This window comes from Alternaria burnsii, assembly GCF_013036055.1.
Source record: "Alternaria burnsii strain CBS107.38 chromosome Unknown 750, whole genome shotgun sequence".
In the NCBI taxonomy this organism is placed as follows: domain Eukaryota; kingdom Fungi; phylum Ascomycota; class Dothideomycetes; order Pleosporales; family Pleosporaceae; genus Alternaria; species Alternaria burnsii.
In genome coordinates this window covers 1,645,168-1,661,351 of record NW_024066108.1, presented here as the reverse complement: position 1 = coordinate 1,661,351, position 16,184 = coordinate 1,645,168, and the positions used below count along the sequence as shown (strand labels likewise).

Genomic DNA, 16,184 nt, shown 5'->3' with positions numbered 1-16,184 from the left:
TATACCAGTCATCGAAATAGTCTTAGTGAGTTTTTCCCTTTCTCTTTCGACGCTTCTCGCAATCCGTGTCCTCTTCGTACTCAGAATCTTCTTCGTATTCAGGGTCAGAAGACCTGTAGTCCGTATCCCAGGCATCCGAATAGGAGTCTTCCTCATCTGCCTGTTCTTCACTAAGATCTTTTACGGGCGCATCGAGTAGCTTAGGACTCTCTGGTGGGTTTTTGCAACCAATACTGCCACAAAGGCAGTCGCCGTCAAACGACTCTGGACCATAGTCTATCGTTAGCTCTTCGTTGATGTTAATGTCGCGTGTTGTCACCACGTAGATGACGCGGCGTTCCAAACCGCATTGAAACTCCTGCAACCGCGCATTTGAGTTACACGAGTGATTGATAAATCTTGATATTGACCCGGTATGGAGAGCACTAAGTATAGCCGTGGGTTGCGAATTTTGTTTCATTTGAAGTCGTCCAATTGAGATCGGTACACGGTAAGCATCCTCTCCATCTTCCTCGTTGGGCTTGACTGGTTTGATACGGCCTGTATACTCTCCTACGATGGTTGAGACTTGTATCGCTTCGCGTGCAAAAATGCCGTAACCGCGGGCACCGGCTCTCCGCAACAATAGACAGGTGATCCAGTAGTCAGGCCAGTAATCTCTCCAAGACTTGTATCCACATGTGCAGAAGGCTTTTCCTACTTCTTTACATACGTAACATTTCATTACTGCGTACTCAGTCTCGTCGACGTTTCCAATGAGATCTTCAATCACCTTTGGCGGCCAGACATTGCCTATGAATTCTGTCGGTCTAGGTTGGCTTTGCCAGTCTTCGACACCAAAAACATTTTCCCGAGCAACGGAGCAGTAGGTCTTGTTACTAGCTAGGTATGTAGGCACTCTGCATATTGGTAGACCATCTTGGTCTTGAGCATAGAAGTATAACCGACCTCTCAAGTACGGATTGTACAACTCCTTCAGATGTTCAGTAATGTCGGCCTTGGTCAGTGTTGTACCTTCGTCTTTCTTATGCTTGGCTTCGTCCTGGATCGTCTGGAAGACATCGTGCTGTGTTAGTTGAGGCATTCTTACTTGGTCTTACAGAATGAGCGTGAGAAGTCTTGTGGGATCATGTGGATAAATCTCCTCAGGATAAGGAACATTTTCTCATATACATTTCAATCGAGACGATGCGTTTTGGGCCCCTACTCTTTCAAGTTCATTGTATAGCAACAACATAGTCTGATAACCCAAAAGTCTTCGGAGCCCGTATCTCTTTCACAATGTTTCCGCACAATGTCTACACAATACTGACACGTACGATAGTCGCGATAGATCGTGAACCTGGTGTAGATTCGGGCCGTGCGTACGATCGTTGATATACTGTTGGCAATGCTTTTTGCGCGAGCTAAACCATCTAATGCTACATCCTGCAGAATTGTCACCTTCAGATTCATGCTTGTTTCGGTACTTACTCCAGTGCTTGACTTAGGCGAGCGGGGCTAGCGGCGAATGACTGCGGAGAAACATTGCAAGATATTAATGTGTGCTCCCCTCCGTGTCAGAATAGGTATAGCCGGACGACTGATGCGTTGAGCATACTCGGATGTACGCGCAAGCGTGACATGCAACCTAGTCTACCACCATCTGGAACCTGGGCTAGCTACAGGGTAGATCGCTGTGCTAGGTGCTCTCGTAGAACCTTGCTCGAGTAAGGCTATAAGAAGCCGCCATGGCACTGTAAAGTGAAACCCAAGACGATCAAGATTCATCTCAGTCAACATGATGTTCGCCTCAATTGCCATCCTGCAGGTGCTATGCGTAGCGGTCACATCTGCGCAGCTCACCTCGAAACTCACGGAAATCATGTAAGATGCCATCAGGAATAGGATGTTTTCGATACTAATAAATCAGTGACTTCGGCCCGAATCCGCGAAACGTTTCGATGTTCATTTACGTGCCGGCAAATCTTCCGCCTAATCCACCGATTTTGGTATCACCACATTTTTTCTATTCAGCGTCCAAAGGCTAAATCCAATAGGTATCCCCACATTGGTGTCACGGCACGGCACAGCAGGTACGTTGCGATCGTTCAAACAAGTCTTCGACATGCACTGACTTGATATCTTACCTTCAAGGTCTTTGACTATAGACCTTGGGCTTCTCTCGGCGACGAGTACGGCTTCATCTCGATCTATCCTAATGCTTCAACATTGAACACGGACCAATGCTGGGATGTCAGTAGCCAGCAATCGCTCACTCACAATGGCGGAGGCGACGCGCTCGGCATTGTATCCATGGTACGGTGGACCTTGGAAAAGTATCATGCAGACAAAGACCGCGTTTTTGTTACCGGCACGAGGTTTGTTGAGCCCGTAGAATATATATGTGAGACATACACTGACCTCGCATCTTCACATCTGCAGTTCAGGTGCAATGATGACAAATGTGCTCATCGGAAGCTACCCAGATGTCTTTGCTGCAGGAAGCGCATGGGCGGGTGTACCATTCGGATGCTTTGCCGGCGACGGCTTCGATGTCTGGAGTGACGCGTGTGCCACTGGCCAGATCATTAAGACTGGGCCCCAGTGGGCAGCTCTCGTGCGCAACGCATACCCTTCGTATCGCGGCTTCCGTCCTAAGTTCCAGACTCTTCATGGAACAGCAGACACGACGCTTTATCCACAAAACTTCCGCGAGCAGATCAAGCAATGGACGAGTGTATTCGGTGTGAGCCAGAAACCGACCGAAATTACAGAAAACGTTCCTTTCCAAGGCTGGACAAGATTTCGGTATGGCGATAAATTCGAGGCGTATGAAGCTGGTAGTGTTACACACGACATCCCGACAGATAGCGACACTGTGATGGATTTCTTCGACTTGAAGTGCAGCGGACCGAGCTGCTTCTCTAGGCCTAGGTCGGGCAACAGTACGAAGTACCACGGATAGGGTACTGTTTGTATACATGAACGCTTTGTTAGCTGCTGCTGTAAATTACGCAACGTACATGAAGGATGGCTTCTAGATAAGACTTGCGAGAGTACCGTGCTTGTGCTAAGGTACATTTGATGGTGGTGAGGACCTCATATATGGAGGCCGAACAAGAGACAAAGCTAGGCAATATAGAATAATCTCGGTGGCATGCTCGGTGACACTATGAAGGCACCGTTGTTGAAGCAAGAGTTGTCCGTGAAACAACGCGTCTGGAATAGAATCAGCGCTAAGACGCGTGACGTCACCACCCACAAGCGCGATTCCGATCCAGCTGTAATGAACAGCTCCAGAACTGTGATGGAGAAATGTCCTCAAACTACGATTAACCGGGATAAGTATCAATTTGGTACAAACGAAGCTCACTCAAGATACTGTCAGCACCGGACTCGCTCCGTAGCTTCCATCGAGTATGATGCGGGGAAGACACGCTAGACACGAGGTGTCGTACGTCCACATGTTCGCAACGCACGTCGGGACAATGTCTTGCTCAGATGCAGCCTCCATGATCTCAGCTCGTTGCAGTATGTGTTGAACGCGGATGACTTTAACCCGAGCCCGTAGCTTCGACCGACATGCTGAGTTCCACTCTGGGCTTAGCGACCTCAGATGATCACTACGGCTTCCTTAGCATGCAGTTCAAAGATGAGCAGGTCCATTCGCCATGGAACCAAGAGTTGGCGACGCTCGTATGGCAAAGCTAGAAATCCGTATGCGGTTGTAGGCTTTCTCCGCAGGGAGCATTTCCAATCCTGGGTACTTCCCCGCCCAGTCTTCATTACACTGATGGTAACGTTATAGTCTTCAGATCAGACCACTTCGTAGCCCAGCTAGGTACTTGCCCCTAGTTCCTGTCTTCCAGTAATGCAGATTCTAAATCTCTTCGTGGCCGTTTGTGCCTTTTCGGAATTCACAGTACATGCACTGCTTGAGGAAAAGTTCGTGGGCTTCGAGCCTGAAGATCAAACCTTGGACATTGCTGGGGCCACACTCATAGCCGATGCGGATGACTTTTTAGGTGTTCACATTGCGCTCAAAAGTTTAGTGGAAGACTTCGAACAGATCACTGGAATCCGACCCGCACTCAACAATGCCACCACCAATTCCACAGTACCAGCTTCAGCAACTGGAGTCATTGTCGGCTCTGTGGGCTCGAAGCTCATTCGCCAAATTTCTGCCGAGAAAGGTCTCGACATCTCAGACGTTGAGGGGAGATGGGAAGTGTTTAAAACGGCTGTCATCGCCAACCCAATAGCTGGAGTTGAACGAGCGTTGGTCATCGTAGGTAGCGATAAACGCGGCACTATCTTTGGTATACACACGCTCGCCGAACAGAGTGGTCAGTCTCCGTAAGTGTGTACGTCGTGTAAATCTAGACGTCAATTAATGAGCTGCATCAGGTACCACTGGTGGGCGGATGTTCCCACGAAGAAACACGCCGCCATTTTCGCATTGCCAAAAGCTACTGTTCATGGCCCACCATCAGTCAAGTACAGAGGGCTCTTCATTAATGACGAAGCTCCAGCGCTGGTCACTTGGTGGGCTGCGCGACACAACTCCTCCTACTATCCTCTAGACACGGAGTTTTACTCACATGTTTTCGACCTGCTTCTTCGACTAAAAGCCAATTACTTGTGGCCTGCCATGTGGGGATCATCAACACCAGCCCCAGGCCACATCTTCTTCACCGATGACCCGAGGAATCAGCAGCTTGCAGATGACTACGGTATCGTAGTCTCTACTAGCCATCACGAGCCAATGCAAAGAGCGACTAATGAGTGGAACGCGACTGAGACTGGGCCCTGGGATTGGAGATTGAACAAGGACAACGTAACGCGCTTCATGGAAGAGGGGATCCGTAGGATGGGAAACAACGAGAGCTATGTGACACTAGGCATGAGAGGTCCAAGTGATTCTGCCATTGTTGGGGATGATGCTTTGGAGATTCTGCGAGAAGTGTTTGAAGTTGAACGTCAGATTTTCAAAGAAGTTCTGGGTGACCAGAAAGTAAACCGTAAGGTTCTCAGGGAAACAGGTGTGCGACATGCTAATACGGCGTAGAGGCATGGACAATCTACAAGGAAGTCGCGACCTACTACGCCGCTGGACTAAGTCCGCCCGATGACGCAAGTAACTTCTCGATACAAAGTGCACCTAAGATTTATGCTGACTTCATACATCTATAACCAGGTCACCATCATCATGCCCGATGACAACCATGGCCAGATTTTGCGGCTACCCACTGGCGATGAGACTGCTAGAGAAGGCGGCGCTGGTATTTACTTCCACTTTGAGTACTTCGGTAGACCGCGGTCGTACAAGTGGTCGAATACCAACAACTTGGTTAGTGAGTGCATCTTATTAAGGAGATCAATGACTTACAAGCGTAGCCAAAAGTTTTGAAGGAACTTTTGCAAGCTTACTGGCGAGGCGCGAACCAGGTCTGGGTCATAAATCTAGGGGATATCAAGCCTTTAGAGCAACCCTTTGGGTTCGCCATGGACTTGGCTTGGGACGTCTCGAAATTTGACTTTGATATAATACCAGAGTATCTGCGCCTCTACTCCGAGCGGGAACTCGGTAGCGAACATGCGGATGATGTTGCGGCTCTACTGATGGAATTCAACTACCTCATTGGAATGCGCCGCTTTGAGATGGTTCAGCCAGACACATACTCGATATTAAACTACCATGAAGCGGAAAGGATATTAGCAAGATGGAATCTGCTCGCTGATCAAACCAAGACATTGTTTGAACAGATACCGGAGGATTACAAAGCCGCATACTATGAGTTAGTATTCTATCCCATAGTATCGGGCGCTACACACTACGCAGTAAACATCGGGTAAGTTGTGGCTATACGAGATGCATAGGAGACATACACTGACTTCGTACTTCTTCGTCTTCACAGCACGGGACTCAACTATCGACATGCCATGGAACGGAGGAACTCAGCAAATGCACTTGCCCACCAGGTTCTTGCTGAATTTGACTATGACTACGATCTGGTACAGGATTTTGATGCCCTCCTTGACGGCAAATGGAGAAATATCATGTCTCAGGCCAAGCTCGAAACGTTCGATACCGGAAAGGCAAAGAACTGGATGAACCCATCTCGCGACATACTCTCAAACCTTTCCTTTGTTCAGTTGCGCCAAAACATGCAGTTCTCCGTCGGTAATCTCGGAATCTACGCTGAGGGTTCCAATAGCCCTCTCGACCAGGGTCGATGGGCTGAGTCCATCGATCCTTCGATGCCCTTCACCAAATCCCCAGCCCAGCTCCCAGAAATGAGTCCTTATGGACCTTCCAGGCGGACTATAGATCTGTTCATGCGAGGTGACTACCGCGTCCCAATCGACTGGCAGCTTGGCGATATTCCAGTGGATTGGCTGTCAATTGCACCAAGTTCGGGCCGACTTGACGTGACGGCCGAAGAACAACGCCTCAATGTCACCATCGACTGGACACAGGTGCCGGAGGGATACAACGATACAGTGGAAGTTGGTATAACTTCAACACCGTCATTTTATCCATACAACGACGTCATACGTATCCCGGTACAAAATCGGAAAGTACCCACTGATTTCCGCGGCTTTCCAGAGACAGCTGGTTACGTATCGATTGAAAGCCCACACTTCCAGCAATCTTCCTCCTCTCCGAATACCAGAACGGCGAGTGAAACAGTAGCATTTGTCCACGTTCCATACCTTGGCACGCGCACTGAATCCGGCTCCGTGGCTCTGCGGCCTTTCCACGCTGCTCGGGCTTCTCTTCTCGACTCGAAATCCGCATATGTTGAATATAATATCTACCTCTTCAAGGACACTCCTGCCCTCAACGCCACTATCTACATCAACGCTGGCTTAGATACAGATCCCAACCTTCTCATGGAGTTTTCACTTTCACTTGATGACGCTCCTCAAAATTTCACACGTGTGTTAGGTGACCCGAAGGACGCGGGTGATGTGCCACCTGAATGGACGAACAACGTAATGAATCAGGTGTGGACAAAGGAAGTTAGTCTTGGTGACGCAAAGGAAGGGGCTCACACGCTTCGTTGGAGCGTTAACAGCCCTGAGGTCTACTTGGAGAAGCTTGTTTTGGATACCAGAGGCGGGGTCAAGAACAGCTATTTAGGTCCACCTGAGTCAAATATGGCTGGATTCGATTGAGCAGGTTACAGCATTGCTCGCACTTGGAGTTGCACTGCAACTCAAACACTGATGGGTGTTTATCGTAAGAAGGCGTTCAGACAGATTACCCCAGAATACATTAACTCATGGCTGCTTTCGATCTTTCGAAACGTTCCATGCGCTCAGCACCTTTCGTGCGAAGTTTGGCGCCATAGGTGTATAGCTGCATGATGTGGTCAGCTGATTTCCAATTAACAAGAACAGGTGTTTGCAAATACCAGTAGTACCAGCGGCAATCCCACGCCTAGGACTAGAAACCCCAGCAACCCCACACCCCAGTCTAGGCCAATTTTGGCAAAAAGTTTCTCTCCGAATAACGGAAATGCACCAGCGAACATGCAGCGAAGGAACGAGATGGCAGCGACGGCAGAAGCGGGAAACTTGAAGGCATCGATGGCGTACAGTTGTAGGGCGAGTTGGATGTTCATGCCTCCGGCCATCATGAGCATGGTAGCCACGAGTGGAACCATGAAGTGGGTTCGTGTGGCGGTAAACCCATACATGAACAGCCCACCGACCAATAATGTTCCTCCAACAAGGCAGCTGATGAGTCTCGACTCAGGTCTATACTTCATTTGTCCAGATGCGGTGTCTCGCTTGAAGATAGCTTCCATAGCACGGATAGTGGCGAATGTACCAAGAAGCATACCGATACCAGCAGCGAGGAAGTCTGTACCAACGATTCCGACAGAGTGTCCGTATCCGGAACCAAACACATCTGCGTACGTAACGATAATGAGGTATAAAACGCCAAAAACCACGGAGTAGAACAGCGATGCAAGCAGTAGCGCAGGATCAAGCACAAGGTATGCCAAAGGTCGAACGAACGCATTGACAAGCGCTGCGGGGTCAGTCGGACGGTGCTGAAAATCCAGTACGGTATATAGTTTGGCGCGAGGATTGGTACTGCGTTCTCTTCCCAGTTTCTTCTGCAGAATTCTCGGTCCAAAGGACTCTGGGAGGAGAAAAAGCCCAGCCACTGAGAGTAAGGCGCTGGCGATCGCAGGTACCCAAAGAGTCCAGCGCCATGAGACTCGCTCCGACATCCAACCGCCACATACAGGACCCAAGACGGGGCCTAGAACACTGTTTCTGGTAAGCAAGACTGCTGAAAATGTACAAGCATAAACCTACGGGCCGAGCATCACGAGTCCAGATGCTTTCGGACGGGCAGCAAGATCCCAGAGATCCGCGACGACTCCACCAACAACAGAAATGGCCGCACTACCTCCAAATCCAGCAAACAAACGGCACACTGAGAGTTGTGCAGCGGTTCGTGAGAAGCCTCCTCCGAGGGAGAATGCAACGAAGACAGCGTTGCCTAAGTGTATGATAACCGCTCTACCGTACTTCTCACTAAGTGGAGCGATGAAGAGCGGGCCAAGAGCCAATGCAAAGAGAAATATGGAGACTTGTAGGGCGCCGACAGTACTGTCCGTGATACTCAGGTCTTTCATCACCAGATGAATGGATGGTGCGAATATGGTGCTTGCGAATGGGGAGAGGAAACAGCAGCCTCCGACAATAGCGGTTGCTCGAATTTTCTTAGCGGTCGGCCATGACTGGGACACAACTTCAGTTCTGGGACCGGCGTGAGTGTAATTCTACTTACACGAGGATGTTCTTGTGCCTTTTCATCGAGGGATGCAAAGTTGGGATCAAGATGCTTGAGCTCGTGGCCATCGATGAATATTTTGTCCGGCTGAGAGACTTGATTCGCAAGTAGCTCTTGGTAAGCTTGGGTGATAGCCTGTCTTGAATACGATCCAGAAGGTTCTATATCGATGGAGTTGTTCATTTTTGTGTCACTTTGAGAGACGGACATGTTGACGAAAATGGAATGGACGCCGATAAAGCGACAAAGGAAGAGATAATGAACAGGTCGAAGGAAGCAACTTACGAGTAGCTGACATTCTTATACGTTTACCGTGCCGTCATTTTCTCTCGGTGTTAGGCGGCGCCGCATCCGCATCTTGTACAAATGGACGCCAAGCCAGAGCGAAAAGCTAGGTTGGTAGGGAAGAACGATCGGGTCAAGTCGGGGAAGTGATCTGGAATTCAAGCAAAGCTATGTTTCTAGGTTACCCAAGGCCTACGCGGTACGTTGAGTTACGTTCATGCCGGACGATGAGAGGAAGATGATTGCCCAGTCGGATGGTAAGCCAAGCTTGATGTTCTTCGCGGTGACGTTATTGTGCAAACATATCATAATCCTCTCTTATCAAGCCAAAACACAAGATCTTCAATAGGAACAGAACGTGTTCAGCCGCTGCTGTGCCTTGCAGTGCAGTACGCGTTTGTGTCAGTCACGCCGTTAACCACGATGCTGGCGCCCCACACGGACTACCTAGTCTCGGATAGTGTTAGTATGCGTCAATACCGATTACCGCCGTCACCCGCATCCTCGCCTCCCCACTGTCATGCTCCAATATTCGAGAACCATAAAGATGTTGCGGCTGCATTTCTTTGCTTATATCCGACAACCTCCGACGCAAATCAGGAGACCACCGTGATGCGTGCTCGGGATGTGCAGACCTGCACCCGCTGCCGTTCAGCCAAACGACAATGCGACAAACTTCGACCTTGCTCGCGCTGCCACAAAGCCAAGGCCGAATGCATCTACGAAGAACAGACCTCAGAAACGTCACCACTTGAGTCTTCCACCCGCTCGGAAGGACTTCTCGATACCGCATCTAAAGCTTCTTCACCCCACTCAGTTATTAGAAGACGCTCCCGAGCCTGTTTTTCCTGCACAAGATGCCATCGGCTCAAGATCAAGTGCGATCGGAGAGCTCCGTGTAGCAGATGCACACGATCCGGATACGAGACGACATGCATATATACGCATAGGTTGAACAGGTCCGAGAAGTCGACGTTGCCGTCATCTATCTTTGCAATTGAGGACCCTGAGTTTGTTGTCGCTACCTGGTTTCTACGAAGACGAGGTTCGGGTCATTTTAGAGCCCTCTTAGATCGGGTGCGTCCTCCCTATGTTGTCTGCCACAATGTTGCCAAGGCTCCTACCGAGTCTGTCACTATCTGAACCACCCGCCTAAACCTTTTTTGAGGCATTGCGCTGGGAGTATATGCAAGCCGGAGTAGGGCTCGTAATGCATATGTAGAATACTTCACATCGACTGCACATGTGCTGACGGTCTTTAGTTGGAGGCACTACCCGGGCTGCAGGCGCCGCCTTTCGTCATGGCTATGAGAGAGCACATTGCGGGAAATTGTTCAAGCGACTTTGCGTTGGCTGGTAACTTTCCGTTAGGTAGTCCGGAGTCTCAGTCGTACGCTTCACTCGACAGAGTACAAAAGCTTTTGCAAAGCTCAACACCAAATGCTACTCTCTACGTCGAGGCATACTTCCGGGTGTACAATCCCTGTTTACCGATCCTAGACCCCTCTTCATTCGTATCGAAGATGGAGAGTAGTCACGATACCCAAGTAGATCCTAGCTGGCTTGCGCAGTACTTCGTAGTACTGGGCCTCGGATCCTATGCTTTGGCTCGCGATGAAGTGGCTTCTTCGGAATACTTTTACGCCAGCGAGGCTTGTTTGGCGAGAACATCATACATGTTTCGTCCGACCGTCATGCACATTTCTACTCTATGTTTGATGGTTTTGGCGAAGTCGGTAGCTTATGCAACGTGCTGGGCTCTAGATACCAGTTGGAACGTTATGGGTCTCGTCGTCCGCTTGTCCATGACCATGGTACTACACAAAGACTGGATGCCAGGGTACATGGAGCCGGTGATCGCCCACGAAAGAAAACTCCGGCGGCATTTGTGGGTGGTGGTTGTATACCTAGATATACAAATGTCCTTAATCACTGGCCAGCAATCGCTCTTGCCGCAGGATGCTCTTCTGATCAGTACAGAACCATGCGACCCATCCATGTTGGAAGATTGCTTCGACTCCGTTGTACCTCAATCGTTTCCAATCGTCTGTCACTTTCTGGCTCGAATCAACTCGCAGATTGACCAGATTACTTACGAAGAGGTAATCCAATACGACCTTGAGTTACGACAGCTGATGCGCCAAACTTCAGATTTGCCTGGCAACGAACACTTGCGTTTAACGCTCGATGTTTTCTTTCGTCGCGCACTGTCGGTCCTTCACGGGCACTACGCACTAGCTCATAACGCTGCTGTCATATATCCTATCTCATATTGGTCGTGTCTCGACTGCAACCTTGCAATGATGAGGCATCACCAAAGTCTGTCGTCATCATCATCATCGGAGCGAGGCTCAGATTTAGGATTGGTCGCACAACCCTATATGTTGGACTTTTTTGCGGCTGCACTAACGGCTTGTGTACACCTACTCTCCATGTCTCAACCAACTGACAGCCTGCTGCCGGATCGCTCAACTATATCTCGCAGTTTGGAGAATTGCGTGAAGCTCATCGGAAGGGAAGAGAGCAAATCACTATGCTTTCGCACGGGATACCATCTGCTCAGTGCTGTGTTTGACCTGACGTGCAAACACAGTTCAAATGGCCAGTCTACAGTTATGTAGAATAGTTTATGATGAATCTGCGGCACTAGGATAATACCTGGAGAAAGTTTGATTCTCACTCGACCTCCAAATTGACAGCTTCACTCTGGGCAAAGTACCTCACATGTGGATTCTATAATCATATCATTATGAGCTGCTTCATTCATAAAATCGTAGTATGACTAATTCCTGAACAGACCTTTACAACCGTCTTCGGTAGTGTCCAGTGTTGTTTCCACCAGAAACCTCGGTGTCCAACACTGCGACACTGAGTTCGGGTAGAGTAAAGCGGAATGCACCATCGCTTCCAGCAGTGATCATCATGTTGGTAGTGTTTACGATGTTGACTCCGGTGAAGGGGTCGTTGTACATGTATGGATCGCCGACAGAGTTGGTAAGGTAGGTCAGGTTGGCCATAGTTCCCGGAGCAACGCCCTGGAACTGGACGCTTACAGGTACGTCCGCGTGGTTGGTGGTGTTATAGACTGCGCCCTTCCAGACCATAGCACCGTCGCGCTTCTCGTCGAATCCGGCACCCCAGTAGAGCGGCCCGTAAGAAGAGTTCGAGTGCGTGGGGAGTGTGTGCGAGATCGGGTGGTGGGCAAAGAGACTCCAGCAGTACCAGGTAACGGCTTTTGTGGTGCGCTTCGGGTCAGCATCGAACTGAATGAGTGTGATGGGCCACTGGAACCGGTTGTTGTTCTTCAGAACGGGTGCATAGAATGTGCCAGGGATGCGATCAGAGTTGCGCTCGTAACCGATCAGGGATACGGCTTCACCGACAGCACCTTGCCACCATGGGTAAGGGTACAGATCGCCTTCCCAGCGGATACCGCCGTTGACGTGAGTGGCTGCAACTTCGCCGACGATGTGGCCAGCGTCGTTGTCGAAGCGGTTAAACTCATAGACAAGCTCATCAGGCTCACGGTATGGGTGGTAGTCACCAATTGCATCAAGAGGCAACACCTGTCCATTGACGTTGTTGGGGCCGTGGATGGGCGGCTCGCCAGCAGGATCGCTGGAGGCGGCTGAAGCGATGACCTGAATATCAGGGTAGGCCTTGCTGATAGCATTGTAAAAGAGCGGGAAGCGGTATGCCCGGTAAGATTCCCAGCCGCCGGGATATCCAGCAAGCCAATCCTCGTTACCGACTTCGACATAGTTTAGCTCAAAAGGCTCGGGATGTCCAAGTTCAGCACGGCGAGCACCCCAAGTGGAGTTGACGGGACCGCGAACAAACTCAATCTCGTTGAGAGCATCCTCGATGAAGGGTTGAAGGTCCTCTTGGGGAGTGATACCACCGTCCAGATCGAGACTATAGAGTTGAAAAAATGAAGTCAGTGTATGTCTCATATGCATTACGTGCAGCCAAAACTTACCCAGCCCAGACGCCGAGCACGATCTCGAGACCCATGTCCTCAGCCCACTCAAGGTATTCCATAAGACCAAGGCCGTGAGTCTGCTGGTATCCCCATACACCCTGAAAACCAGGGCGATATCTAAGAGGACCAAGAGAATCCTTCCAATCCCAGTACGAGTCGTTGCGGAGACCCTCAAGCATGTTACCGCCAGGGAAGCGGAGGAAGGTGGGGTTCATGTCCGCAAGAGCCTCAGCAATGTCGACACGGAGACCATTCTTGCGGTTCTTGTAAGTAGGTGGGAAGAGGGAGATAAGGTTGAAGTCGAGTGCGCTGGCTGCAGCACCGTCAAAGGTGATAGAGAACGTGTTATTAGAGTTGGGCGCATCCTTTTCGGGAACGAGCTCGAAAGTATGCTCGGTCCAGTCATCTGCAACGGACTTGGAGGGTACTTCAACAGATCCAAACACATCGCTTGTCAAGTTTGATTCGAGCGATGCGGTGAAGACGCCATCGTATGCGCCCTTGACCCAGAAGGATCCGGTGTAGGTCTGCACACGAACGTCCATACCCCAGTAACCCTCATTCTTGAAACCAATCTTGCTGGTGCTGGAGGTGCCATTGCCTGCAGAAACACGCATGGATGCTGGCAGCTGCTCAGAGAGTGGCTCGTCCAACATCTGAATACTGAGCGCAGCTCCATTGACTGAAAAATAGTGGTCAGTCGAGACGCTGTAGTTTTGGCTGTACTGGAAAGCACGATTTTGGATCAGCTCTGCGTAGATTCCACCATCGCCGGAGTTGTTGATGTCCTAAGCAACAGTGAGTACATAGTATGTAATTGCAAATCATGATGAAGTACCTCGTGGAGGAAACCATAACCATAAGAGTGCCCGAATTTGCCAGTCAAGTTGCCACCTAATGTTGGATCAGTACATGTCTTACATAGGTACAGTTCACACAGAGACATACCTGACGACTGAACGATGATATCGGCAGCAAGCGCAGAAGTAGCGCAGGCTGCAGCTGCAATTCCCTTGAGAAACACCATCTTTGCGATCAAAAGACAATGAATTGCTGGTCATCTCAAAAACGACCTTTCTGCCATCCTTATACTTTCACCCGTCTCCCGGTTCACTAACCGTTCCCCAGAATCACGGGCGTACCAGCCACGCCAGATCTTGGCGACAGGGACAATCGTGTAATATCCACACCTGGTTCCGGTACAGTCGTCATGACATTTCCCGGTTCAATGGCGGGTAGACGAGCGAACTTGAGGTGCGCCACCCGCCATTGGAGGATTTTGGCGTTAACGAGCGGAAGAATTGGAAGAAGTCGAGGGTTAGTTCCTGACGATCCATGCATCCATGTCGGCGGATGCAGCGACCCCTCTCGAGTGACGTGATGCGAGGTCCGACTTCTTGGCTCATGGGACGCCGGACGATGTGCAGTCTTTAACCCACGGGTGTGCGAAACTTGTTGCTAATATCTAGTCGCAACACCCAAGATACTTGGGTAGCACTGGCCCCAACTTCGACTACCGTCTATCTTGTGGAGTTTGACTGGTGCCATAAGACGTCTCCACTTACCGAGGCAGCGGAAAAAACCTGGGGGACGCTGGGGTCTCCGCTTCATCGCGGCTCGGTGCTTTCGCCGTCAAATGTCGCATCGGCCTCATGAGCGGCTAAACTGCTACTCCAGTACTAGCGCCTGCCAGCCTCCGAGCGGTAAGATATGGGAGGATTTGGCGCCCAGAAAATGCGTGTGTTCGCCCTCGAAAGATGCTCACGACAGCCAACGCGCGGAGCTTGATGCTAGCTTTCAGAGCAAGACGGTAAACTAATCTGATATGGGGCAAGTTAGTGCTTCAATGGCTCGGGTGATTAATTTCCGCTGCGGAAGAGTCGCTTTGTGAACAAGTGCTCCATTACTACCAGACCAACATTGACAGCAGCCTCTGTGCCTCACGGTCACGAAATAGTCCCACGAAAAATAAAAGATTCGGTCGGCTTGGTGGGACCCCGAAGGGAAAATAAATACCTGGTCCCAAATACCGCGCTCTTGAAGAAAACCAAAACTTCTATGTCGCAATCCAGTGCGGCATCGTTCCATTACCTGCTCAAAGATCCTCTCCTCTAACCTTACTGCCACCCAAAGCCTTCCGCCTTGTATACATTGTCATCGAAAGGGGTCAGACTCTTGCGCACTATCCCTTTTGATCTGACTCTCTTTCTCAACCCAAGCGGCCGTTCCGCTGACGCTGACCACAACGCATCCTAGTATTTCGCTCTCTCTGATGTCCAATCCGATAATTGCATTTGCACCTTTACTTATCGCCTCTTTCACGAGCCTATCAATTGCTTGGTCGCGCGCTTGATATACAATACTCGTTACGCTCTTTGCCTCCCCCCAATTACTGCTGAAAGTGCTTGCGATGTTCTTGATGAAGGATTTTGTATCCTTGCGCGTCGCGCTTGTGGTTCCGTGGACAGCGCCGAGAACGCGGATGACTCGATGTCCTGGTAGGTCATTTGTCGTGGATGTCAGAACGGCAGGCGTACGACTCGAGGGCGCTTCGGTATCGATCGCAAGAGGTGAAGACAAAGGCTGTTGAGGCATAGTGCCTTTCGAGTGGGGGTGCCAGCTGGGCATGCGGTTGGGAGGGACCATCATGGTCGAGCGACGGTTTGTCAACATCTTCTTGACTGATTCGGGGATGCGAATGTATCTGGGGTGCGATCTCTATACAGAATGTGATAATCAGGGTGGTTGTGGGATGATTGCTAATGTAGATGTAGCGTGCGAGATATGTGAACGGATCTGCGAACGATAGGACGCGACAATCGATCAATATATCTAAATACGACCCATGATGGCATTCATCGGATTTCGAAACACCTGAGCATCATGCCTCACCACGCGATGTTGTCCAGGTGCATGTCTAAGCCTCGATAAGAGCTGCTAAGACGGACGGGAATGCCGTGCAACAACGCGCCTGCGTGTGACGGAGATTAAGCCGTCTTTTGCGAGTAAATCTTTATGGCAGAGACGCGGAGGCGCATTCCGCACTTCGGTTTGAGGCGTTGTCTGGGTAGGTCGAGTCGAAGTGATGAAACATGCGAAGTTGCGGGGCTGCACCTG

The 16,184-nt window shown here is 50.3% G+C and overlaps 5 protein-coding genes across 5 annotated transcripts; 2 read left to right on the top strand and 3 right to left on the bottom strand.

The window, feature by feature from the left end:
• Positions 1 to 22: 22 nt before the first annotated feature.
• On the bottom strand, positions 23 to 1,084 carry GT037_001975 (uncharacterized protein; the record flags this gene model as incomplete). Its single annotated transcript, XM_038927022.1, has 1 exon — positions 23 to 1,084. One exon carries the CDS (start codon positions 1,082 to 1,084, stop codon positions 23 to 25), a length of 1,062 nt encoding a protein of 353 aa, XP_038790314.1.
• A 696-nt stretch (positions 1,085 to 1,780) lies between these two features.
• Positions 1,781 to 7,317, top strand: GT037_001974 (uncharacterized protein; the record flags this gene model as incomplete). Its single annotated transcript, XM_038927021.1, has 11 exons — positions 1,781 to 1,866; positions 1,913 to 1,991; positions 2,040 to 2,075; positions 2,137 to 2,360; positions 2,425 to 2,927; positions 3,852 to 4,338; positions 4,390 to 5,003; positions 5,051 to 5,101; positions 5,139 to 5,332; positions 5,380 to 5,834; positions 5,901 to 7,317. The coding sequence occupies 11 exons, from the start codon at positions 1,781 to 1,783 to the stop codon at positions 7,162 to 7,164; spliced, it is 3,993 nt and encodes a 1,330-aa protein (XP_038790313.1). The 3' UTR covers positions 7,165 to 7,317.
• On the bottom strand, positions 7,265 to 9,010 carry GT037_001973 (uncharacterized protein; the record flags this gene model as incomplete). Its single annotated transcript, XM_038927020.1, has 4 exons — positions 7,265 to 7,348; positions 7,404 to 8,271; positions 8,320 to 8,747; positions 8,798 to 9,010. The coding sequence occupies 4 exons, from the start codon at positions 9,008 to 9,010 to the stop codon at positions 7,265 to 7,267; spliced, it is 1,593 nt and encodes a 530-aa protein (XP_038790312.1).
• A 1,376-nt stretch (positions 9,011 to 10,386) lies between these two features.
• On the top strand, positions 10,387 to 11,706 carry GT037_001972 (uncharacterized protein; the record flags this gene model as incomplete). Its single annotated transcript, XM_038927019.1, has 1 exon — positions 10,387 to 11,706. The coding sequence occupies one exon, from the start codon at positions 10,387 to 10,389 to the stop codon at positions 11,704 to 11,706; it is 1,320 nt and encodes a 439-aa protein (XP_038790311.1).
• Positions 11,707 to 11,886: 180 nt separating this feature from the next.
• On the bottom strand, positions 11,887 to 15,716 carry GT037_001971 (glycoside hydrolase family 51 protein; the record flags this gene model as incomplete). Its single annotated transcript, XM_038927018.1, has 5 exons — positions 11,887 to 13,000; positions 13,065 to 13,855; positions 13,906 to 13,961; positions 14,016 to 14,120; positions 15,374 to 15,716. The coding sequence occupies 5 exons, from the start codon at positions 15,714 to 15,716 to the stop codon at positions 11,887 to 11,889; spliced, it is 2,409 nt and encodes an 802-aa protein (XP_038790310.1).
• Positions 15,717 to 16,184: the final 468 nt, after the last annotated feature.